The sequence below is a fragment of the Tinamus guttatus genome, unplaced genomic scaffold (genome assembly GCF_059628265.1).
Source record: "Tinamus guttatus ecotype Peru unplaced genomic scaffold, ASM5962826v1 Tinamus_guttatus_pri_ptg000315l, whole genome shotgun sequence".
Taxonomy (NCBI): Eukaryota; Metazoa; Chordata; class Aves; order Tinamiformes; family Tinamidae; genus Tinamus; species Tinamus guttatus.
In genome coordinates this window covers 1,634,182-1,660,318 of record NW_028288849.1, presented here as the reverse complement: position 1 = coordinate 1,660,318, position 26,137 = coordinate 1,634,182, and the positions used below count along the sequence as shown (strand labels likewise).

At 37.7% G+C, this 26,137-nt stretch overlaps 1 protein-coding gene across 1 annotated transcript in view; it reads right to left on the bottom strand.

Annotated features, from left to right (window-relative positions):
• The window catches only part of SEMA5A (semaphorin 5A), a 179,983-nt gene that overhangs the window by 25,013 nt on the left and 128,833 nt on the right, over positions 1 to 26,137 (bottom strand). Inside the window, exon 16 of the mRNA XM_088528915.1 lies at positions 4,993 to 5,218. Coding sequence (XP_088385041.1) covers positions 4,993 to 5,218 — 226 coding nt within the window. The remainder of the gene's footprint in view (positions 1 to 4,992; positions 5,219 to 26,137) is intronic.

The following is a 26,137-nucleotide window of genomic DNA, read 5'->3' as shown; positions in this document are numbered from 1 at the left end:
GTGCTATCAAATAGGGAAGGCCTAGTAGGAGATGTTAAGGTGGGGGGTAGCCTCGGCTGCAGTGACCATGAGTTGGTGGAGTTCAGGATTCAACGAGGAGGAGGCAGGGCTGTAAGTAGCCTTGCGACGATGGACTTCAGGAGGGCCAACTTTAGCCTCTTCAGAGACCTCCTCGGTAGAATCCCATGGGCTAGTGCTCTAGAAGGAAGGGGGGCCCAAGAGAGCTGGTTAGTTTTCAAGCGGCACTTCCTCCACGTCCAGCAACAGTGCATCCCTGTGTGTAGGAAGGGAGGCAGAGGGGGCAGGCGACCTGCGTGGATGAGCCGGGAGCTTGTGGCAATGCTCAAGCAGAAGGCAGCGGTATACAGAATGTGGAAAAAAGGACAGGCCCCCTGGGAGAAATACAGGAACGTAGTCAGGGAATGCAGAGATGCGACAAGGAAAGCTAAGGCACGTCTGGAAGGCAAGCTGGCAAGGGACGTTAAAAATAACAAAAAAAATTTCTTCAAATACATTAACAGCAAAAGGAAGATCAGGGAAAACGTGGGTCCGCTGGCGGACGGGATGGGCACCTTGGTTACAAATAACACAGAAAAAGCAGAGTTGCTCAATGCCTTCTTTGCTTCGGTGTTTACCAAGGGCAGCCCTTTAGAGCCCCAGGCCCTAGAGACAAGAGAAGAAGCTGGTGGAGAGGAAGACTTGCCCTGGGTAGAGGAAGATTGGGTCAGAGAGCACCTAAGGAACCTCGATACCCACAAATCCATGGGCCCTGATGGGATGCACCCCAGAGTGCTGCGGGAGCTGGCAGATGCCATAGCTAAGCCGCTCTCCATCATCTCTGAAAGATCCTGGAGAACGGGGGAGGTGCCGGAAGACTGGAAGAAGGCCAATGTCACGCCAGTCTTCAAAAAAGGCAAGAAGGAGGACCCAGGCAACTACAGGCCAGTCAGCCTCACCTCCGTCCTCGGAAAAGTGATGGAACGGCTCATACTGGCCGTTGTCTCCAGGCACATGGAGGACAAGAAGGTGCTCAAGAGTAGTCAGCATGGATTCACCAAGGGGAAATCTTGCCTGACTAACCTGATAGCCTTCTATGATGAAATGACCGGCTGGATAGACGAGGGGAGAGCGGTGGATGTCGTCTATCTCGACTTCACCAAGGCTTTTGACACCGTCCCTCACAACATCCTCCTGGGCAAGCTCCGGAAGTGTGGGATAGATGAGTGGACAGTGAGATGGATTAGGAACTGGCTGGATGGCAGGGCCCAGAGAGTGGTGATCAGCGGTGCAGAGTCTAGTTGGAGGCCTGTGGCTAGTGGGGTCCCCCAGGGGTCAGTCCTTGGTCCAGTCCTGTTCAATTTATTCATCAATGACCTGGATGAAGGCACGGAGTGCTCCCTCAGCAAGTTTGCTGATGACACGAAACTGGGAGGAATAGCCGATACCCCAGAGGGCTGTGCTGCCATCCAGAGGGACCTGGACAGACTGGACAACTGGTCGGTGAAAAACCTCATGCAATTCAACAAGGCCAAGTGCAAGGTCCTGCACCTGGGGAGGAATAACCTCAGACACCAGTACAGGCTGGGGACCGACCTTGTGGAGAGCAGCTCTGCGGAGAAAGACCTGGGTGTCATGGTGGATGATAAGTTGACCATGAGGCAGCAGTGTGCCCTCGTGGCCAAGAAGGCCAATGGAATCCTGGGCTGCATTAAGAAGAGTATCTCTAGCAGGTCGAGGGAGGTGATCCTGCCCCTCTACTCAGGCCTGGTGAGGCCACATCTGCAGTATTGTGTCCAGTTCTGGGCTCCACAGTACAAGAGGGATGTGGAGCTGCTGGAGAGAGTCCAGCGCAGGGCTAAAAGGATGATCAGGGGCCTGGAACATCTGCCCTATGAGGAGAGGCTGAGGGAGCTGGGCCTGTTCAGCCTGGAGAAGAGAAGGCTGAGAGGGGATCTAATCAGTGTATATAAATACCTCAAGGGAGGGAGTGCAGAGGACGGGGATGGTCTCTTTTCAGTGGTGGCCACTGATAGGACTAGAGGAAATGGCCGGAAACTGAAACATCAAAAATTCCATAGGAACTTAAGGAAAAATTTCTTAACAGTGAGGGTGACAGAGCACTGGAACAGGCTGCCCAGAGAGGTTGTAGAGTCTCCTTCTCTGGAGATCTTCAAAACCCGCTTGGATGCAGTCCTGTGCCACGTGCTCTAGGTGTCCCTGCGTATGCAGGGGGGTTGGACTAGATGATCTCTAGAGGTCCCTTCCAACCCTAAGCATTCTATGATTCTATGACTACATCATTATCACACATGTGTTTTCTTCCCATGAAACCAAGGAGTGATGGAGGCATGACGTGTGGATCCAACTTTCCTGTGCGATCAGGAAAGTCCTCCTGGATACCGTAGTTTAGAGACAGTCAGTAAGTTTCATCACATTGACCAACAAAACAATATTCCACTGACTATTCCACTCCATAAAGACTTCCATAAACAGAAAACACACAACAAAAACATAAGCAAACAGGCTGAAAAAAGGACATGGCTACCAGAGACATGACAGTAAATCCTCTATCCAAAAGCATATTAGCTAATGTATCCTCTTGAAACACTGGAGAGCTGGGTTTGATTCTTTCCTTTGCCCTCTGGTATTTGCCTCTTGCCTCAGAGAGAATATATTTGGTACCAGCCTTCTCCTGTAGTTGCTAAAGCAATTTCATTATTCATGAAATAATTAAAGACTCTCTGGCCAATGAAAAAGTCAAAGAATGAGCACAAATTTGTGACACGGGTATGAAGGCACTTATTAGGAAGAATGAACAGATGTATTCTAGTTCCTGCCCTGCTGACTACTCAATATGAAGTATTTAAATATTCAGTAGTACTAGGACTAGTCAGCAAAGATCCTCTCAGATGAACACTCCAATTACCAGGCAACAAAGTCATGCTTATACCTTTGACCAATGATTAATTATTTCCAAAGGAAGAAAAATAGCAGTTTCAGCAAGATGGAGCAAATAAGCTACAATGCCAGAATGCTCAGGAGTCTGGTGTTCAGAAATTAAAAGAAAATCAGACAAGATTCAAGATAATCAGGCAAGGAATGCATGCAGATGCACGCCGTTGTCCCTTGCACTCTGCCTGAATACAATATATTATTTAACAAAAAGTAGGCACTATACTTGGTAAAAAAAGGGTCAGTTTACACACCCAACTCTGGGAAAGGATTAATGATCATGAGTTCAGAGATGAGAAAGGTGTCTCCATCATTAACTTCCTTGTAGCAATGTGATTTAAGATGCTCTGACAGTGGTTTGTGCTACTGATTGACTAATCCGTAGCAAGTGTACTGGCTTTAGCATTCTCCATCCTTATGTGAGACCATCTCACCCCTGTCAGGTCCAATGTCCATGATATCTAAATTCTTCTGCTGATCTCCTTCTAGTTATTTTTGTAAGTCTCCCAGTTTAGTACTATCTGGCTAAAAACACATACCCTCTTCCTCATTTAATCTCATAAAATTTCAGAAAGGTTTCATAAGTGTACTTCAAGACGCACCATCACCCAGGAGGACAAGAAAGGTTGGTCAAAAATCATTACTACTAAAGCACACCTTTGCTAAATGCTAAACTTAATTTGGAAGAAAACAGGAAAATAGTGGAAGCACTTCCTACAAGAATTGCTCCATACCAAAATCTGTTTTACTACTCAGACCTAGAAAATAAACATTGGAGACTGCAGATTGGCTAATATCCTTATCTGGATGCCCACGAGTTTCATTTTAGTATTTCACTTCGTTCATTGTTATTTATTTTTGTAAACATTTATTAACTTCCGTTCAAAGAGGCATAGATGATCACACTAATCAAAGAAGGTTTTACCCAGGATAAAGAGAAGGAGATGCTTAACAGTGCTTTTCACAATAGTTGGATATGACTGTCTGAAAAAATATTGAGAATTACAAAGTCCAAAGACTCAGGAACCTTTTCCTCTTTGTGGTCTCTCTTTAAGTATTTTTAACCTACCTGGGTGTTGTAAAGACACAAAAATCTATATAAGTGGAAAGAAGGTAAATAAATACTGAGTTATAATAATTAAGTATTAGTATTTCATTAAAATATGTAATTATAATACAAAAAGTAATATTGCTATACAAAGAAATGATGACATATAATTATGTAATTGAATATAGTTCAACACTGATATTTATGAAACATATTAATAAAATCTGTGTCAGAAGTCTCCTGCAATTGTACATATATATAATATATACAATTATATTACATTATAGCATGTGCATGCATATATATATGTATATAAATTATTCCAAACTACGTATCACTGTTAGGGAAAAAAAAAGATTTCAGAAATGAAGGAATTCAAATCTAAAGATGTCTAGACTTAAAAAGCATTTTGAGGGATTTGATTTTTCCATCTTAGAAATAATCCGAACTTTAAAATGCTGGCAATAGCGCGATATAAAGTTTTATAACAGATATTACCCACTTCATAGACTGCATGAATCTTACAGTTATTACCTTACTGAGCACATTACTTTAGCAGGAATTACTAAGCAAAAATTTCCATTCATTATCTATACTAAGTGCTCCAGCTAAATACTTATAAAAGACCTTAACATTGCACAATGTAAATTGTACTCTCCCCAAGTAAAATGTAACCAGAACATAAGGAGATGAAAGAATTCCTACAAGAGCTAGACCACCAAGCCACTGATTGCAGATTAATTCAAAGAATGTAAAAATAATGTGGCAAATCTCAGAGTGGTTAAAGACGCCTGATTAGTCTCAATGACTAAGCTATGCCCTAAAGGAATAAAAACTACTTTCCCCATCGCCATCCTCCTGCCCTCCTTTACATTATTTACATTACTGTCATGCAAACCCCAGCCAGGCAAAGCTTACACCCCGTGTTGGAGATGGCACTACAGGCATTTTGCTAGCCAGTGGCCTTGTGCAGCCCCTCCATCTTTGCTCACCGTCAGTCGAGCAGCCGCTGGTGCCGTCGCTGGAGCAGTACCGCATTTCAATCCTTTGCCTCCCCACCTCTAACAGGTTTGGGTCAGGCAGGCGCGCTTTGCAGGTGTATCGGAATCGCTGTTCATAGTGGCCACCGTTGTCCGAAATATTGACCGGAGTCCAAGGGGTCCAAGGAGTTGTCTTTTTTAACTCTGGGCAGGCATTGGTGTTACATGGCTGATATTCCTGAAAGAGAATGGTCAGAATGAATGCAAATGTTTAACATTACATTAAACAGCAAACAACCAGCAAGAAAATCTCTCTGATATTTCTCCATTTGCATCTGCTGTCAAACAGCTCCCTTTGGCATGTTTTATTCTCAGTTCCCAGCATTATCAGACTCACTGCCAGCAACTTCCTTGTGGATTGACACGCACCGAAGGGAATGGACCATATCCAACAAACAAATGTAGTACTTGGCAACATTCTCCAGCCTCACAATATATGCTCTCCAAGGAGACTGTCCAATTTCTGTAGGTCCCACCCATTCATTTCCCAGAATATAATATGCTTCACCTGATGCAATGGAAGTGCTCTGTAAACTGTACTGACAAAACTAAACAAGCATTAAGCATCAGAATGAATTTACATGGAAAAATCATAGAAGTCAAGGAGAAGTAGTCATCGGTGGGACAGCAATTTAAAAATGATCTCTCTACCTCTGACTTCTTGCAGACCCTCCAGAGGATACGTTTCAAGGAAAAGTCTGGGAACTAACTGTTGAATTCCTCTAGATACCAAAAATCACAGACACAAAAATAACACTTAATAGTTTAGTTTCCTTCTTCTGTCACTACTGCCTCTGCTGGTACCACCATGTTTCAATGGGCAATTAATTGCCTGCTTCCATCTTTTCCATTGGAGAAAGGGATGGAGATGGAGATGTCTAAGTCCCTTACAACCACATGTGTAAGTCCCTTACAACCACAACTATTCTGTGATTCTGTGAACCCGTAACGACGACTTTGCAGGGACAGTTAGAGCTCCTAAGATAATGCAGGTTATGCTCCCAACCATTTATTCACCTCCATTGTATGATCTACTTCAACAGCTGGACTACAGTGCATCTGTTAGAAAGAATGCTCACTCTCTTACCCATAATGCACACTTTTAAATACATCAGACATATATGATATGATCAGATATATGATTGCATCCCCACCAAGCCTGTTCCTCTATTTAGTAACACTTCACTTTCTTCCCTAATTTAAATTTCCGGTTATTTAATTTTGCTGTTCCTTTATCAATGATGCTGAAAAAACTCCCTGTCCTGCACTGATAAATGCACTTTTCACACCAAATACCCACACACAGTAATAAGCAAAGTTGATTTTTTTCAAGTTGCATAAGGTATAAAACCTGATCTCTAGGTCTTAGGCATCCCATGTCTCCCTCTGCCCTATTTTTGGATCTTTCTTAGGACTGAAAAACAAAATTTGACTTCTCATTCTAAAGCACTCCTGTCAATACAGCATGCAGAGGTAAGAACTTAACACTATCCCACTCAACAGGTTCACTTTAATATAGACATCTACTGTGTTAATGCTTATCCCTTCCAGAGACCCAATTATCTCTGACGATCTAGTCTTTCCCTCAATCACAGTTTTACAACTCTGTATAGCTTCCTATCGCACCCAAGAAGTTGGTGTTTGGCAATATTAAAACATATTTTATTAGCTTCTGTAATTGTCTAGAAAATTATTTACACCACCACCATTCTCTATGCCATAGTCAAGTTTTACTGACCACGTATTATGTTACAGTCTAGACTGCTAATAAAAATGTTAAGTGCTATTGATCCATGAATTGACTCCAGAAAGATCCTGCAAGAAATCTCACCAGTCATTTATATCTGTCTATTAACACCACATTTTTTCAATTTGTCAGTGGGCCAGCTTTTAATCCATTTAACATTTGCCCTCTTAATTTCATATATTTAGTTTCCCAAATTGACATATGTTTTGTTGCTAATACAAATGTCCTAGAAAACTCCAATGACTGGAAGAAGTCCTGAAAATAAAAGCTTTTATTTTTTAACTGCTTACTACTAGATATAGTTGATACTAGATATAAACAAGAATAATTCAATCAATGAAGCAGTTTCAGCAACATTAATAGTCATTTCACAATGATGTAAAAGCTTCAGTTCCTCTTTGCTATTGATTTTTGTACTGTTATTTTTTCAAATCAGAAAGAAAAGTTGTTAGAAACTGGAAGTCTTTCTGAAGTGAATATGGATTTGATAGTTGAGAGGCACATGAAATAAGCAGAAAAAACACTTTTCAAACACAAACAAGAAATGGAGGAACCAGATAACTTAATGTGTTTAATGCTACTTTGTTAACACATTTCTAAGATGAACTAGTTGACTCTCACATTCTAGAAAGAAAGGCTACTAGCAGCTAATGTGCTTCAAGACATACGGTCCCTACATACATCCCTAAGATACTCATATCCTGTTACCTAAGCCAGAAAAAAAAAGAAATTCCTAAATATCGTAGAGAAAATCAAGGGAAACAAACGTACATGAAGATTACTCCGATCACAGAATACACACAGTAATAAATAATCCTTCTCTGAGAAAAATCACATGGGCTTTTTACCAATGGGCAACTCCAAGGTGTCACAGCACCAATAATGAGAGCTTCACCTGTTGTCCTCGGGAACAGAGCATCCCATACTCACAGTCGGTCTTCTCTATTTTTTTCAATTTTCTTTATCAAGAGCTGTCCTAAAGAAGGTATCAAAATGGCACGCAGGTGCGCATTCTTCAGGTATCTGTTACCAGCGCTTAGCTAGCCTGCTCAGGAGGGAATTCAGGAAATGTTGGGAAATGAGCAGTCCCACTTGCTCAACTTAACATCCATTTGATCCCCGCCTCCCAGATTGTGAGAGGCCCCTGTGACACCCTTGAGCACACTCCAGGGCTTCAGCTCCTCACTGCTTTTTGTCCAATGCTTGAATAATTTACATATCAGACAAGTAGTACTCTCCAAAGCAAGTCAAGCAGCTAGAATGATAGATTCAATAATAAAACATGGCGTGCACAGGTATAAATGCCTCAGATGAAACCACTGAGCCAGGAAACTAACATTAAGAGCTAGAAAAACATAAGCAGTGTTCTGCTTCGTAGCCAAACTCACTATATTGTAACTTGTAGTTTAGCGTGGGTTAGTCAGTTGAGATTTGCCATTTTTTAGTGCTGACAGACATGCAATAAGACCATTAAAGACTAGATTTCTGGGAATAGCTCACCATGTAGAGGGGATTATTGGGCAAATTATTGAATCTGGGAAATTATTAAATCACAAAATACATGCTATTAAAAGTAGATATTAAAGAGAATTAAAAACTAAAGTATCAAATTCTCACATAGCATATTGACAGGAATGTGAGAAAAGACATAGTAAATTAAAATTCAGTTACTTTACAATTACATAAGATTGATTATACTATTAGCCATCTACCTTGTTTCTGTGTTTAAATAATAATGCTTCCTAATATTTGTGCATAATGAAAAAGAATACAAATATATGTTATGTACCATGATTTACTTAGACTTTCTTTGTATTACTTTACAAAAGAATATGTTATTTGCAAACTATATCTTATTTTAAACTGGAGCAGACTACTTCCAAAACGTAGAACAGAAGTCTACTATTTCCACTTCGAGGCAGTAGAAGAAAGGCTTTTATTTATTTTTCCCCCTTCTACACCCCCACTATTTTCAACGGGTTTAGGAATCTGTCTCCAAAATTCTCCTATTTAACTGAATGCTTCAAAAATCATTACAGACAATGTGATATTCTGAGACTCACTTAGTTAGGAAATCAAGCTAAAATCTTATCTGCATTTTAGCTACAATTTTTATCAATAAAAACAGAATACATGTAAATTTCACTATTCCCATTTATATTAAATTCTTTTATTTTGGAAGGACTTCCCTTCACAGACTTGTATAATTTCTTTACTGTATATTTCATGCCTTTTTGAATGCACTGTGTTTTGTTCTCTTCTGATTTTCCTTCTCATGGGCTGATGTGAGAGATTACCTTTATAAAACAGCTAAGTCAGCATTAACAAAACATTGAAACGCAAGCTGATATGGTATGCTAAAATCTTAAATATTCTTTCAGAATTTTTGAATAGTGACTTTGAATGACTTATTGATTAGAAATATTTACACATATTTTGCTTTTTGTTCCATCAGGCCAAACTTCAGTATGCCAGGCCCCATAACGTTATTGCCCTATAAATTGAATGATTTAGTGTGTTACCTGGGACAAGATAGGGCTCATATATATAATAACCTGAGTTTCTGGGCCATCTCTCAAGCTTTGAGCTTGTAACAGCATATGTAGTTGAAAGAAAGGGCAGCTCCTTCAAGCAAATGAAACTCAAGAGAAACACAGCTTCCATTTACAATGGCTTTGTTTAAACATCAAACCATCCACTTCCTGAAGGTGTAATGCAACACCTATCTCTTCAAGAATCAGAAGACAGCGTTTCTATCGCACAGCAGTTGAAAAATACATTTGGAAGAATCCTTTAAAAAGGATTACCCCATTTATTTTCATTACAGAAATGCAGTGCTATGCATTTAGAAAGCATTTTCAAATTAAAATATACAAATGACAAAACCAATGACCATGACACCTAGTAAATATACTAAATGCTATTTTTCTAATACAATACTTCTTCAAAAGCATGATCTGAAAGAATACCCAAAGCCCAGTGCTTCCATTAAGCAAACATCTTCTACATTGCACATTTCAGAGTTATACTTAAAAAAGGATAACTAAAAAGGTTCTAAGATCCTGATCACACAGTAATTGTGAAAAGGCGCATCTATCTCCTACCTTATAGACAGTATTTTAGGTTCATTTATTTTAGCTTTAATTAAAAGCAGTGGGAATGTGTCCATTGACTTCAGACTCCGGACTTTAGAGACTATTTCTGAAGGCAGACACAGTCCCACAGCGCAGTAAAGGAAAGGTTTTAGTAGACTGTGGTCCTAATGGATTTTTAAAAGATATTTTAATGAAGAGAGGGGAAGCAAATTATTTTGCCCCATATAAATGGAGCGTTTTTGATTTTTCTTCTGAAGTGAACTTACTGTTTCTCCAAATACTGATTGAGCATGATCTTTTGGTTTTATTTTATATATTTTTAACAAAAGAATTGCAAAAATTTTCATTATAGTAAAGGGGAAACATAAAAGGAACTGGAGTTCAGAACTATTCTACCTGTTGGGAAATTCTTCAAATTAGGATCTGAGATCTGTATTCAAATCACTCTTCTGCTCTAAACCACCACACTAAGTGAAGTTCCTGCTGTCATTATCTCTTGATAAAACCATTACAATTTGTACAAAGAATTTCAGTATTTATGTTCCTGCCATGCAGTTATCAAGGGAAGAAAACCACCAGTTTCCCCTTACTCTTTCTCTCCCTGCCAATTGTAAAATTTTCTGTTTGAAGCTCTATTTCATGTCAACCCTGACAAATTTTTGTGAAGAAAACTGTTATAAAAGTTTAATCATTTGATTCTGTGTAGCTTAACTGAATATATCAACGGGGATGGAGTTTGTTAGGAGCACCTTCAGCACCATGGGAGCCAGCCAAATTGCTGAGTTGTACTGAGGGACTTTTAACTGCTCTTCCATACATGCTCTAGAATGATGCATGTATTCACATTAGCACCAGAGAACTATTTAGAATAGTGAAAGCTCATGTGGTGTGCATGGCTATCCCTGTTAGCAAAACAGCTCATTTTAATGCACAGATATAGCCCATATTCCAAATGGAAGTGGGAATGGCCGAGTCAGAAACTGCTTCTTTAATTTTGAGGAAGGCTTCAAGACAACACAGGGAAGAGGTACAGTTCTGTGTCCCATGCACAGAGCAGCTTGCTAACATAAAATACTCTTAGTCATCTCTCCATATCCACTTAACTGTTACACAGTAGACTACAAACACTTTGGGACAGAAGCCTTTTGTACCACCTCTGTGGAGATCTTTGTATAATGGGCTCTTGGTTCATCAAGCACCAAAACAATATAGATATTGCTATAATGCTTTAGAGATTAGCTTCCCACTACATGCATGCAACAGACTTTTAATCTAGCAATTCAAATTGAACTGTAAATCAACAGCCTGTGATTGCAACCATGTGGCTTTTCCCAGATTGCTAAGAAGGAAGCAGTTTCCAAACTATAGTCAGTATGGGAATCTAAGCATAAAAATGCCCCCAAATCCCATTCTCAGTGTTTTTATGTTCTTAAAAAATTGAGTATGAAAACATTTCACAATCTGTCACAAAACTGACTAGTAGAATTTATCTGTGTTCAAATTAAGAACAAAGTCTACTAAACCCGTAATGTCTTTCAATGAGATGGACTCCAATTTTGTGTACAGATGTCTCCTCTAGCATGGTCTTGCTTGCCTAATAGGCATCTAGAATTCAGCATCTTGAATAATCTGAAATTATAGACTCTACATTTGTTTTTACTGGATACTCAGCTTCACGGGTGTGTTTAAAGACCATAAGGGAATTAACAATCAATCTGGTTATCCTATTCCTTTTTGAACATAGAATTACCTATCTTGCTAATTCAACCAGAGATTTTCTTTGAATGAACAATACATTCTACTTTTTGACTACATTCATGTAATCTTCCTGTACCATGTTCCTTTCATCCTCAGTACACTGAAGATCAATACTGAACACACTGTTATGAAATAAGAAATGTTTCTACAAACACATGAGCTAAAAAGAAAATTATTCCTCTAATTTCTCCTTTTACTCTATCTCATGATCTATTGCAAAAAAAAAAAAACCCAAAGCAAAACAAAAACTCTCACAAAATGGATAAGCTGTGCAATATGCTCTTAAGGAGCTCAGCTACACCCAAAGTTATTCAGGATATTCAGCTACACCCAAAAAGTAAATGAACAAGGTTTTCCCAAAGTGAAATTTTTCTAGTTAACAAATCTAATTTATTTTTAGTATTTTTACCACATTCATGCAAATATTCCTTTCTGTATTTGTGTGCATTGCTTATTGTTAATGTTATACCTGTCCACCTAGAAATAACTACACAGATTTAACTATCTTGGTTCAAAAACTGATTTCAGTTAAGCAGTTCCGCATGTAGACAAGACCTCAACTTCAGTAAGACACGTCTTACATGATGTGACTTATCTCCAGATCTAAGAAACAACTTGACAAACAAATAGTGAAATGTAAATATCAGTGAAAGTAAATTATGCTCTACTTGTACTTAAGTCAAAATGCATCTTTAGACCAGCATTTTCAGCTAGTGCCTAAACATGAATTCTTAGATCTGTATTTCTACCACTTTAAGACAGGAAATTCAACTTTACTTTGAAAATAAGGGGGCACTAGCTGCAATTTGAAAGGATCAGGGAAAGAAATGCATTTGTCTGTAGGCTGTGATTTTGCCTCTCTGATCACTCACTATTTCATAAGCGGGGAAAGGGAGACTGTTCAAAATCCCATTTGTTAGAGTATGATCAGCTTATTGGAACAATGGAGTTGCTGCAGCTCCATGGATTATCGCTCAGCTAGGCCATGCCAGTGATCTGTGCTTGTGATTTTAGTCCATTACAAATGCAAATGCAAGAGTCAAAGAAGGTAGATTAAGTCATATGGATAACTGGTGGTTTACTTTGCTATAATAACTCAATTGTTTGTGATTAGCTTCATATACTCTCACTAAGAAGCTTATATTTTTCACATGGGCCCTGCCATTCTTGACTGAAAAAAAAAAATCTATTTTATATTGCCAAAATAGTAAATGTACCTTTTTAACTGTTCGGAAACATGGCTATGCAAGTATTTATTAAGTCAGGCTAAAGATGTTAAAAGAAAATTCAGTAGGCAAAAAGGCACGTAAACTTTGCCAACTCTTCAGTTACAGAGATGGATGCTTTGTAAAGACTGCAAAATTGCTATCACAAATGAGTTACTTTGATTTCTACTCCATGACTTAGCTTTTCCTTCCTCTAGACTTCTAGAAAGACACTGAGAGCTGTATTCTTCTTGAGATCCACAGCAATGAAATTTTAGACATCAAAATTGAAAGCAAATCTGGGACTTTGAAGAGATTTTTTTTTAAAAAAAAATTTAGTTTGCTACTGTTCTCTTACTTGCTGGTGAATGAAAAGGAAGGACCTTGAGCAGGTAGGCTGTAGTCCTTTGAGGGTTTTCTGGAAGCCCAGAAACTCTGACCTGACTGTACTGGAAAATGATATTTGTTTGCGTAGGCTTGGAAATGTAGGTTTAATTTTCACAGGCAAAAGTACAACTACTTTATTTGCAGCTTTGTGACCCACAAGGAGTTAGAATATTATAGTCCTGAAAAGGAATTTTTAAGATTTTCACAAGGTTCTTACAAATGTTATCATGGCTTATCCATTGTTAACTATAATTACAGTCAATAAACCTTTGTCTGGATTTAGTAGAGGGAAGATCTGCATATGAGTTTGGTTTGTCTGCTACCACATATCACTAAATCCAGAGGTTGTTACCACAATGTGCAACTGCAAAACAGAAGAGAAAAAAAAACTTAAAAGTTGCATAGCCTGTAATCTTGAGACTGAGGTTAAGGAACTAGGATGGTATTCCTATGGAGAGAAATGGCTGATTTCCTTCACAAGGCTTCAAATTACTCAGTGGAAGAGCAGTTCTGGTACTTCACACATTGAGGACACATTTACTTACATATTTTGGCCTGGAAAAAAAAAAAGGTTTGAAAAGAAAGCCAATAAATAAGGTGGAAAATCAAAACAGTTAATACTGTTTAGTGCTAATCACAGAGCACAACCTCTCAGATTCTCATTGCTTGTCCATAGTTGTCAGTATTGTTTATAAATAACAATGCTCATATCAGCCTACAGCTGCACAATCATTATTCTTATTTCCTACAACTATACACTCTTAGGATTTAACTGAATTTATCTCTAAACTCAGAATCTGAGGGCAAAAATGCAACATACTAATCATATGTATATCCAAACAGACTAGGAGTATGAAACTATTAACTCTTTGTGAAGTCACTTATATTTTGTCAACAAATGAGTAGTGACACATTCAAGGATTTTGATCATCCACAACATCTAATGAAGGCAGTAGAGAGTGCATGTATATTCTGCGTATTAAAAAACAAAGCCACTTTGAAATAATGAACACATCCTTTTGGCAAAAGATGGCTAGCATCAGCCCACCACCTCACAAATTGTTGTTGCCTCCATAAATCCCACTTATTAGGAAGCTTGAGCTATCTACTAGGAGGAAAATAAAGAATTAAAAGTTAATGTGCACATGAACACCCATGTATTCCTAGCTCAAAGGCCACACTAGATCCACAAAAAAACAAATCCATTCCAAGCAATTTTTTTCTCTTTCTAGACAATGAGAGAGGAGAGTACATGCAAGAAATCAGTTTAGCAGGTAGGATAAAAACATTTTTTTAATGTTCCAAACTCTTTTTCAGACCTTGACTCAGGCACATTCAAGCCAGCAGTATGAAACCTGCAGTGCACATAAGCGCAACTGAAAACTTTATCACATCACGGACACCTGCCTTTCCCCTGGGCAGCAGTTTTAGCAGGGCTGACAGAACTGAACATGTGCCCACATCTCAGTCCTTACTGTTATAATTTAATGTATAAACACATATTGGCCAACCCCACTGTGAGAAAACACGACCTCCACCAAAGGGTACCAGCTGTGCTAGGAGCTGCTTATACCACCCCAGTAAGTGTCAGAGCCCTTAGGTACGCTCTAGCAAATGTTGGCGTAGAATGGCCAGTGTTGCCATAAAGTTGTCCTAGCACAAAATTTTACAGGTTGCCTGGTTAAAAAAGTAGAAACCCAGAAACAAACACTTCAAAAAACAAGTCTTTAGCTGTGATAACAACCCTAAGAACATTCACGGTTTTGCATTTAATATGTCAGTGGGTGAAAACACACAGGCAAGTATAAATACATAATTGCCCCTAACTTTTTCATGTGTAATGATGAACTTCCCAAAGTTTGTATCCTTAAGGTAGGGTTCAGTTGCCCAAGTAGAAGGCGCTCTTGCCCTTTCGAGGGCGCTTAGCTTTAGCGCTTCTCCAAAAGAGGGTGGGTCTCCCGCATGGCCTCGGACATCACCCACTTTCCATGCCAATATACTGGATCTCCTACGGCTTCTCCAAAGCAAGAAGTGCCTGTTTTAAGAAAATTTTGAATTCTGACCCTGTGTCCACCAATAGAGCAGAAGAAAAAAAAAACATGTGCACACGAATAACAATCTGTTCTTGGCAAAGCAAGAGGCACAACACTCTTGGGGACTTCTACGAAGCAACATGTCTCTTCTCTGCACAATTTACATGCTATCCATACTGTGAAGAACCCGTGCTTATCAGAAGAACAATATGTATGAAAACTGAACAACAATGTAGAAACTGAAGAATAAACGAGCAGGCTTTTTTGAATCATGTCAGGATTTGCTGTTGATTTATATAACTGTTTCACATTTTCCATTTAATTTGCAGCAAACTAAAAAAAACCTCTCTATAAATCAAATTTTCTCACACAACACTTTATTTTTAGATTTTTTTAATATTGTTGGTTTTGTATAAAGTTTGTTTACAAAGGATTTGATTTGTCTCTGTTTTATTTTTGACTCTGTGGTGGTTGCACATAAAACACTTCAGTTTGATCTCTAGCCAATTCCTAGTAAGACAGATGTTTCTGGGGAAAAAAAAAATGTATGAATTGGTTGCTGGTTTCATATTATGCTGTATTTGAGGATGAAGAAGAAAAGGGTAAGAAGAGCTGAGTAGTTACTTTGCCTGTCTTCAGATATGAGTTATTATGGTCAATGATACAAGCCCAGCATAAATCAGATCAGATCTAATTGACAGTTGCTCACATCTTTCTCTGCCACTCAGAACTGCTAAAGCTCCACTTGCTCTGGGGGAATTCTTTTGGCCAGGAATAAAATCCTTTTATTTTACACCTTGTTTGAAGAATCAGTAAAAGGGCTAAATGCCATATATGGGAAAGGTGGCATTGCTAAAGACATTCAAATAATAAGGCTAATGAAGCAAACAGAAGGAGAAAGCAGACTACACAAAAATATGATGGAACATACTGTGGTAATGAAAATAAGCTGACCAGAAAAAGAAATGCCTCCTGAGTAAAATTAAATAAAAGCACTTTCTCAAGTAGAATGGTGCATTTTATACATTTCAGCAAGTTGAATGTGTAACAATATTATTCTTCCTTAATACAAAGTCAATGTGTGCTCTTACAGAAGAACTTTACTACCTAATGCATACATAGGAACCTTAGCTTTTCTTTATACCCAGCTGTGCTCATCTCAGACTTCACTCAGATCAAACTGCCCCATGCTAGATTTGCCCCACTTAATGTCACATAAGCACATTTCCGAGAAAGAAGAAAGAAGCCAATGAAAAGGGATTGATTCACTGTTGTGGAAGAAACATCAGTAAATACATTATCTAATAAAACATCTTCTTTGCAACAAATCATAAAAATGACACAGAGTGACAAGTTTTAAGTAAAATTCCAAAGATGGAAAAAATTAACAGCAATTCATGTCTTTGGAGTGCTGAAGTTGCAGACTCACACTAGATAATAGTGTTATGTTTACTTAGAGAAGAAATATATAAAGCGCAAAATTACAGAAAAAGCCAAGATTGGGTTAAGCAAGATGCCTATTTCAGTGATTCCTAGCAACCCAGGAAGGACTCAGTGCCACTCACTCTGTGAACACGTCTGGAAAACATACATTAAATGCTAAGCTCTAAATTCCAGCTCATGCTCAGGACGGGCACTGCAAACTGATGGTGGAGGCTTTGTGCTGCAGCCTTTGCTTTGACAGCTCCGTCAGCACAACTCTGACATTTTCAGGCCAGTAACATTAGTAAGTGACACATAAAAGTGCTAGTTATAGACTGCAATTTGCTTTCTACAGAAGAATAATAAAAACTATTTTGTGTCCCTATTGTATTTTGCTTTCATATTGCACTTTTAAATTAAAACATCAGTCCATGCTCTGGCTTATCGAACAAAACCCTGGCAGGGGTTTGCTGAGCTGCCTGATTTAAGCCAACTGTCCTGTAGTGTGAATGGAAAGTTAGACAAGCTCAGAAGAGAAATATGATGGATACAAAAGGCAACTCATCAAAGTTGCACATTTGTAAAGGCAAAAGCCATAATAAAAGAAAGCATTTTTGGTTTGTTTATTCATTTAGGAAAAGCTAGATAGATACACACAATTTTGCTTTTCTACTCATCCAAGATAATTGGCAAACTCGTGATCAAAATACTATGGTTCTAAGAAAAAAACTCTGTGTTCTAGCTACCCACAAACTAGTCAATATCAGCAAGAGCAGTAATGGTCAAAAGGACAAGGATATCAAGATGCTCCAGAATGTGCAGGTAGGCAGTCTGCCTTGTTTTCAGTTTTTCCTTAAGACTCCTAAAAGGAAAAAATAAAAATAAATACAGTATAGATCTTGATAATGAGACCATAATGACATGAGGTTGAGTTTGCATACCTGCAGGCAGGTGTTAATGTAACCTCATAAAATAAAAGCAGTAATACTTCAAAAAAAATTTCAGATAGGAAAACAGTAGGCAGCTTGCAAGAATTTGGGAATGAAAGTGTGAGGACGTAGGCAGTCTGCAGGATTTCACAGGAGAGAAGAAAATGCTCAAATTATTATTTCATTTAATGCCATGTGTAGTAACTAATTTGACTATTCATATTCTTGTAGTTAAAAAAGAAAAAAATGGAAATGTATTAAATCTTTTATCTTTCTAGTTCCATTATTCAAAAATGTACAAAATGTGGGGCTTAGGCATGAAGATTTTTGGAGACAATTTAGAAAGTCTTTGGACATTGACTTCTCAGCAAGATGTAGGTATTTGAGTAGCAGTGATGAGGTATGGAAGATGATGCTTGCATACTGTGCGGTTTATTCTTGGTTCATAAAGGGAATCAAATGGTCAATACTGAACGATATAACTTTATGTATCAGTGGATCCCAGGACAATACGAAACCTAAGAGTTTCACCCACCAGGTGCTATATTGGTAGAGAGATATGAGAAAGACGCCTGAAAAAATTTCAGCATGGAGGAAGCGTACATGTAAGTTTGTTAAAAAATGAAGTTTATAAAAGTTCATGCCTTATTACTTTTTACTCTGAGTTCAAACATTGCTCAGATGAGTTGCTTCAGGACATACGAGGAAAAGGAATGATTTTGCAAAGTTTGCTACCTACGGAGGCACTGTGATGCACCTTTATTTGGATAGGTCTGTGAGAAGTTACAACTTTGCAGCTACTGTTCCTTGAACTGCACTTGACGTAGATAAAATATTTCCAAAATAGAAAAAAAAAAGAGAAAAAAGAAAAAAAAGAGAGAGAGGAAAAAGAAAGAAAAAAAAAAAGGAAAGGAAGAAGAAAAAAAAAAAAGAAGAGTGATCACACTGCAGGATGACAAGGAAAACTTTTGATTTTAGAAAATGTAAAGTTCACTAGCTTTTTCCTTTAGAAGAATCTGGGTGCATAGGGTGCATATGGATAATTTTTAAAAGGACCTACGTGGTTTACATGAACGTCAAATTCAGGATTCTTTTAATGAAGTCCTATGTATCCACCTTATACACAGGAGATTATTTTTATACATATATAAACAGAAACAGAAATAAGAATGAGAGCTGTGTGCTTTCTATCTATTTTAACTGACTGATAACTGAAGAATCTCTGGCTGGGAATGACTTTTGAGCAGAACCTCAAAGCGTAGTGTTCAGATCATGCAGTCCCATCAATACAGTTTACCAACTCATTTCTGTTAGGAATAAAGCACACTGATTTGTCTGGTAAGGAGAGACAGGCCCTTCTTGTTTTTAACTGCTGATTAATAGATAACTCCTCTATCAAATGCAATTGAATTAGACTCATATCTCATTGTCCCTGATGCCACACAAATCTATGTTTGCTACTCTAATCTATTAAAATCTATTCACATCTATCTTTATTTGCTCATGGGATAACACTGCTATCCAGCATTAAGAATGAAATATTTATGACATTATTTAATTTATTCCAGAGGAAGTCAAGCGTAATACGTAAATTCTGAAAATAGAGAAAGATTTTTCAAATCAGGGTCCTCACAATCAAAAGTAGAAATGGGATTTCTGAAACACTGATGCAAATATTTACACATGTAAATACTTAAAATCCAATATTTCTTTTGCTTGGACTTTACATTTATCCTCCACCATTTATCCTCCTAAGACGTACATTTGGCATTCCAGCAAACATAGCATTTGAAATCTGGTCATAATTAAAATGTTTATATACATGTGTGTAGCTTTGTAACTCCGTAATAGGGAGTTTCTGATGTTTGCAACAGTGAACAGGCTTTGTGCTGAGCTAACAACACAGGCCTTTGGACCTGCTGGCCTTCATCTGTGCTTGTCTTGTCCTGCCATGTAACATCTATCACCTAATGCTCCAACCGCTAGGGCCTACCTTATTTTAACCTTGCATAATTGTGCTGTGTAACATCTATTACATGCAACATTCTACTCTGGGTGAAATCTCACCACAGAATTAAACAGATGAGTAGGGCATGGTAGCAGAAGCTCTGAAAATATAGACACAGGATTATACCTGAGGCCCAGGGCTATAGAAAAACTTACCAATGACCAATAACTGGTTATCAAAGGAAAACAATCTTGAGAGCAGAGTTAAATCAGTTTTAGGAGTAACAAAACAAAGAACAAGTACCCAATGCACGTAGAACACACCATATGTAGCAAATTCAACTACAACACGGACTTCTGGAACAACAAATAAAGAACAAGTTGCACAGCATATGAGCAAACATACAAAAATGACCCCAACAAGACCCTAATGCAAGAAGAAAGAAGCCATCGACATCGTATTTCTGGCAAAGCGTTTGGGATACTGACAACTTGCTGCATCCGCATCAACCTTAACACTTACAGTGAGCATAACACCAGAAAAAAGGGGGAGGTTACTAGAAAGATGATGTACGTATGTTAATTGTACAAAACATAAACTGTGTTCATATCACTGCATGTAGACTAGTAGTATTTAATTAGGCTTTAATGATTTTGTTAGATTGTTAAGACTTTAATTGGACTGATACTTGGCTCTGCATGTATGCCGTGCTCCTTTCATCTGCTCACAGGATTAGTTGTGTAACAAACTGGTGGGAATTCTAGCAACTAGAGTGCAATGTATTTCCAGACCAACCTTGTACTGTAAGTGCTGCTAAGATTTCATGTTAAATGATGTCAGTAAAAAGGTTCTTTCTATAGATTGTATATTGGATAGAATCTTAGCTTTCCTTGAGCACAAACTTTTTAACCTTCTTTCCCAGAACACAATACAGCAAGTATCTTGATGTCATAAGTAACATAATTGATTTTGAACTTTATTTCTTAATCCTTAGGTTTAGACTATCTAAAGCCTTTGAATCATTAAGGATACAAGTTTATCATTTCATGTGAGTACCCTTAAACCCTACAGTGGAAATAAGTTTGTGCCATATCCCTCTGACCTAAAGTTTACATCTTTCTCACTAGATTTTCTCCCTCCACAATGGCTTTTTCTAACCTTTAATCTGTGGACAGAAATGTTTAATAAAATTGAATCATCAGACACTGATCTCACTTGCCTGAATAAGCTTTTAAGACAAATATCCCTAGGCAAAAAGTAGCGTTCAAAGCAGGAAGGTATTTTTCATGCATGTTACAGGCAGAGCAGTCCTGATTTGGAGAACTTCATTGAATTTATTGCCAATTACTAAACTTAATTGAGGATTCCAGCATCAAAGGGTAAAATATTTATATGGTTCTTCAACATCTTTAATGGAAAAAGTCCTAGTCATGCTTAACTATTTATGTATATATATACATTATCTATAGTTATTATAAATTGAATTGAAAGCACTTCTTAATATTTGGTCTAAAAGAGTAATGCCTCTTTAAAAATACTTAAGACGTATTCAATAACAGCACTTTGTAAGGTATTTCTAGCAAACAAAATTCCAAACCTTACACAATTAGAAGCCTTGTGTCAAAACATAAATGGACAAATAACTAAATTACCTGCTTTCTGTAAACATTCCAATTACAGGAAAGGTTGTTTGTATTTGAAAAATAAAAATTTAAGACCGAAGGAAAAGTACAAATGCTCACATCAGTGTTCCCTGGTGATATAATGCATCTAAATTGCCGACAGTTAAGTAGACTTACAGGTAGCCTAGAACTGAAAGAACCAATAGCACATTTTGGCAATTATTATCCTAACCTTTTAATGGCTTTCACGATCACTGTCATCGAACTGTTCTCCACATCTAAGCTGACCTGACTGGGGTGTGATATTAGCACAGATCTACAAACATCCTGACACCCCCCCACCAGCTTTTGCTCAGAGCATAGATGCTGTGATTACGTTCATCTACCAAGGAAGATGCAGATAGGAATAAGGTGGAAGTTTCTTAAAAATGAAGATACAGGACAAGAAAGAGTTGAGCTGCTCAAAACAAGCAGATTCTTTCTGAATATTTGGATATTTTCTTAAAAGTCTAGGAAGTGAAGTGATGAAGACAGAGACTAACATTTAACATCTTCATTTGTTTTCCACAGCTTCCAGCCTCCGTTTTCATTTTGGTAAGAGACCCAAAGCTGGACTTTTTATCCCTAGCATATCATTTCAGTGCTCTGGAGTCAAGAAAAGTGACAGAAAGGGAATCCATCATCTCTGTGTCAAGGAGGGTGTCGTAAATCATAAGAAAAAAGAGTGAGGTCTAAACCAGGTGGAGTTGCTCCCTCAACTGCATGCATCCACCCATCTCCTCTTAGGACACCAAAAGAGATGGGTGAGGTTCTACTCCACTGCTTCCCTGTACAAACTGGTCCTCTGAAAAACCTGTGCAGGGATAAAAGGAAAAAGGCTTTCTCTCTTCCTCTTTATGTTTTTTTTTAAAAAAGTTAAGATTATTTTCCTTATTTGTGACTTTGTGAAGAACTAGCATGTCACGACTTTACAAACAAAAAAAAAGTCTGCAAAGTTAAAAAATTTAGAGAAGAGAAGCTTAAGAGAGGACAGTAATAAAAGTCTTAGAACAATTTAATTTCAACTCTAGGTGTTTTGCGTGTGTGTGTGTACGTTTTGCTGTTATTTTTGTTTTAGTTCAAGACCTTTACTGTGACAAAGTGATAAACTATGAAGTTGTATGGCACACTCGTAGAGGTTAGATGCATCATATACCATTGCTCTTTCAACTCCCCACTGGATCACGTTCTCCATACTTGTAATTTCCAAGCCATTTCAAAAATTCAGAGAATTGCAAATGGGTTGAGAATACTTTCCTCTAAGTCTGAAGTCTTTCAATGTTAATTGCATTATTCTAAATCCTCAAACTTGCACTAATTCTGTCCTAGTCAGAATAAGGGATGGAAAATGGAGGCTCTTTCACTACAACAGGGATTGCAGTTATTGCTCCTTGGTACCTAATCTGAAAATAAGAGCATAGTTGCTAGACAAGCTAGTTAATATAGTTGTTTCAGTTTTCTAGTGCTATCTTTCCATAATCTACACGTGAATGTGGAATACTGCCACTATAACATCTAGAAGCTATGTTACATGAAGCTTTCAATTACATGTGGACTGTACATGTCAATAACAACTGAGATGCATGTATTACTGGCAGCAGTTCACAGAGGTCGTTCATGCTTTGCTATCTTTGATGAATGGAACAATCTCAAACTCATGCCATGATTGGTGCTGTTCAAAAATAGTAAAAACATGAAAAATACTAACAATCACACCACTAACTGAAGCTGGTAAATTCATTCTGGCTGTAAGCCACTTTGCTACAACAGAGTGTCTTTCAGCACTGTAGATGAAAGGGCATTCTCCAAAGATGAGCTTGACCCCAGCATGAATTACAGAGATTCAGTCAAGCATCGAGGCTGCTTGACATTTAAACATTTCAGTTTTGTAGTCTCCTTCTTCATTATCCTTTACTTCAGGAAACTGCCCAAACCTGGATTAAGGTAATCTCTAGAACATAGATACCTGCTACTTGCTCCTGACATGGCTGTCCTCCTCGGTTGTCATTAAATCCTTACAAATATGCTCAACTATGTACTTTCTATGTATAAATTTATTTAATAAATATGTATTTACAATGCAAAATATATCTTAGGTATATGCAGTTATATACCTTCTCTTTCTAGTTTAAACTCTATCTGAAAGGACTCCACTATTAGTATATTTGTATTGAAAAATTTTAGTGATGCCTATTAGATCTTGTGATCTTAAAACAAACAAACAAACAAAACAAAGCAAAAGAACAACAACAAAAAATCTGACATGGTGTGAGTTCTGCAGAGCTAAACCCGAATTTTCTGTAATAGCATAACTGTATCAATTCCTCGTCTACTTTTCCAACACTAAAGCCAGAAAAACCTTATTTTGTATTGTACACCTAAAAAATATATGGACATATGGTTTGTTAATTTTAATTAATGAAATCCAATAAGTATGTAACTATTTACGAAAAAGCCTTTCTTTATGAACTTGTATAATTACTTCACCACTTAAAAAAAACAACAAACAAACCACAGAGCACTTAATTTTTTTCCAAGGAAAATGCAGGGAAGGAATCAATTAAAACAGCTTTGTATTCAAAATCATCTGTGAAGCATCAAAGCTGTGTTTTCTGGCATCTGTACTCCAGCTGTTGGGTTTCAGGCTTTTTGTTTTTTTAATAATATTCCTTATTCCAATGAGCAACTTCTTGATTTTGTACAGTTACAGAGCTAGAAAGTGAGTTCAGCAGGGACTGTTTCCACTCCCATTGCCTTTAAGAGCATTGCACTAAAACAACGTGGCAGCTTTAAATCTTCATAGGCCATCTATTTTATTGGATCTCCTTTAATGACAATTTTACAGTATTGAGACAGATTTGTAGAAAACGTTTTGGCTGTATTCCTTAAACTGTAAAAAGAAGAAAACAGACAAAAGAAGAAAACAGACAAAACAGACAAAAGAAGAAAAAGACAAATAAATGAGTCTACAAACAAAAGCATCCCAAATCCAGAACCATAAAAAAAATATTTGTTGATAATGTTAAACAATCCTTTGATTGTTAGGAATCATGTATGAGTAACTGCTTATCTTTATCAAAAAACAGACTGGAAGGAAGTCAGATTGACCCAGAGCCCACTGAAATCTGAGGAAGCCTTAATTAACTTCAGCGACTTTTAGAGGAGGCCCTGTTTAGGCAGTGACCATTAAACACTAACAGCACTCCATATGTTAGTTTGTGACCCCTTAACTCCATATAATACACTTCTGAAGAACTATAGAAATCAGCTGATGAGTATTCTGCATGGCTTTTCAAAAACTACAGGTCCTGAGCCCTACACAGCCACCATAAGCTTATTAGAGTAAAAGTTTGGGGCTATTTTTAATGTAATGTATCCATTGACCAGCTTAACAGTTTCAAAATGCGCCCTTCAGGAATCCACCTTTCACTCTTGATAAAAAGACTAGGATCCCGGTTTAAGAGCCCAAGGTTAAGAAATAGGAATATAGCATGAAACATATATATATATATATAAATATATATATAGGCCAGCATTTCCCGCCCCCACCCCAAGAGAAAAACAATCTTTGCTGTTGTCTCTCTTAAGAGGTGACTCTGCTGACTCTACTCAAGAGAAAAGTGTTGAGGGACTAGTCCCTGACCTCTTCGCTACAGTACAAATGAGCAGGGAAGATAGCTGGGAGCTGAGTACAATCATTGATGACGCATCTGAATCAGCAGATGTGGAAGGCTGCAGAGGTGAGGCTTATCAAGAGCACCATATTAAAGGTGTAGAACAAACGCTTGCTATACAGAAATTTGAAGGAGGACAAAAAGAAACCAGCAGAGCTAAGCAGTAGGGTCATTAAGGTCATTAAAAGCATGAAGTCACTCTTCAAAAAGCTCAAGCTGTGCACAAATGAAAAAATAAATTGAAAGTAGGAAATTTGGCACATTAAATGTAAAAAACACAGTCAGGCCAGAAAGGAACTTAAGGAAGAATTTGTGAAAAGTATAAAAACTAAAACTGAAGCCTATTTCAAAAACATCAGACATTGCTATACAGTCTATAGGTGAAATATATTATAGAGGCACAAAGGAACCTTTAAGAAATGATAAGACCACAGACAGGTAAGTAGACAAAAACTAAACTGATAACAGTGGCCCATAGCCTCCTGCTTAAAATTACCTTTCTGTCTGATCACTGAAAGGTAGTAAATGTGACACTGACTTTTACAAAGACTTCATGAAATTCAGTGAAACTAACAGTGATCCTGACATCTGAATTGGGCAAGTTGGTAGAAAACATAATAAGCCATAAAATTAATGGACACATAGATAAATATGATCTACTGGAGAACATAACATACTATGTCTTTAATAAAAGGAAGCTATGAATCTAGTAAAGTCTCTGTAGAAGTTAGCAAATATATGAATAAGAGGGGTAAGTTGATATAGTCTACTCAGATTTCCAAAAGACATTTGACAACATCTCTCAAAGGCTATTGCAGAAACTTAGCAGTCACAAGTGAGGAGAACAAGTCCTTTCATGGACACTAAACTGGTTCAGAGATAGGAAGACAGCAGTAAATGGTCAGTTTTTACAGGGGAGGGTGGCCAAGAAGGTCTGTGCCGAGGCCCGTTTTGAAGTACTTCAGTATCTAAAACACTGTTTGCTCTTACAAAATATCCTGCCTATGAAATTTAAGGAAATGTAAGTTAATTTTACTTGACATTTTGGGATTATAAAGGAAAGCCAGATTGGACTTTATATTCAGGGCATCTCATATTGTTACATTGCTTTAAGATTTTAGTTATATTTAGAATATTTACACTAACTGGTAAACCTTTTTGAAAAATCATTTTGAAAACAAAATAGTGCAAACATTTCCCTGGCTAAAGATTTCCAAAAAAGAATGCAGTTTTCACTT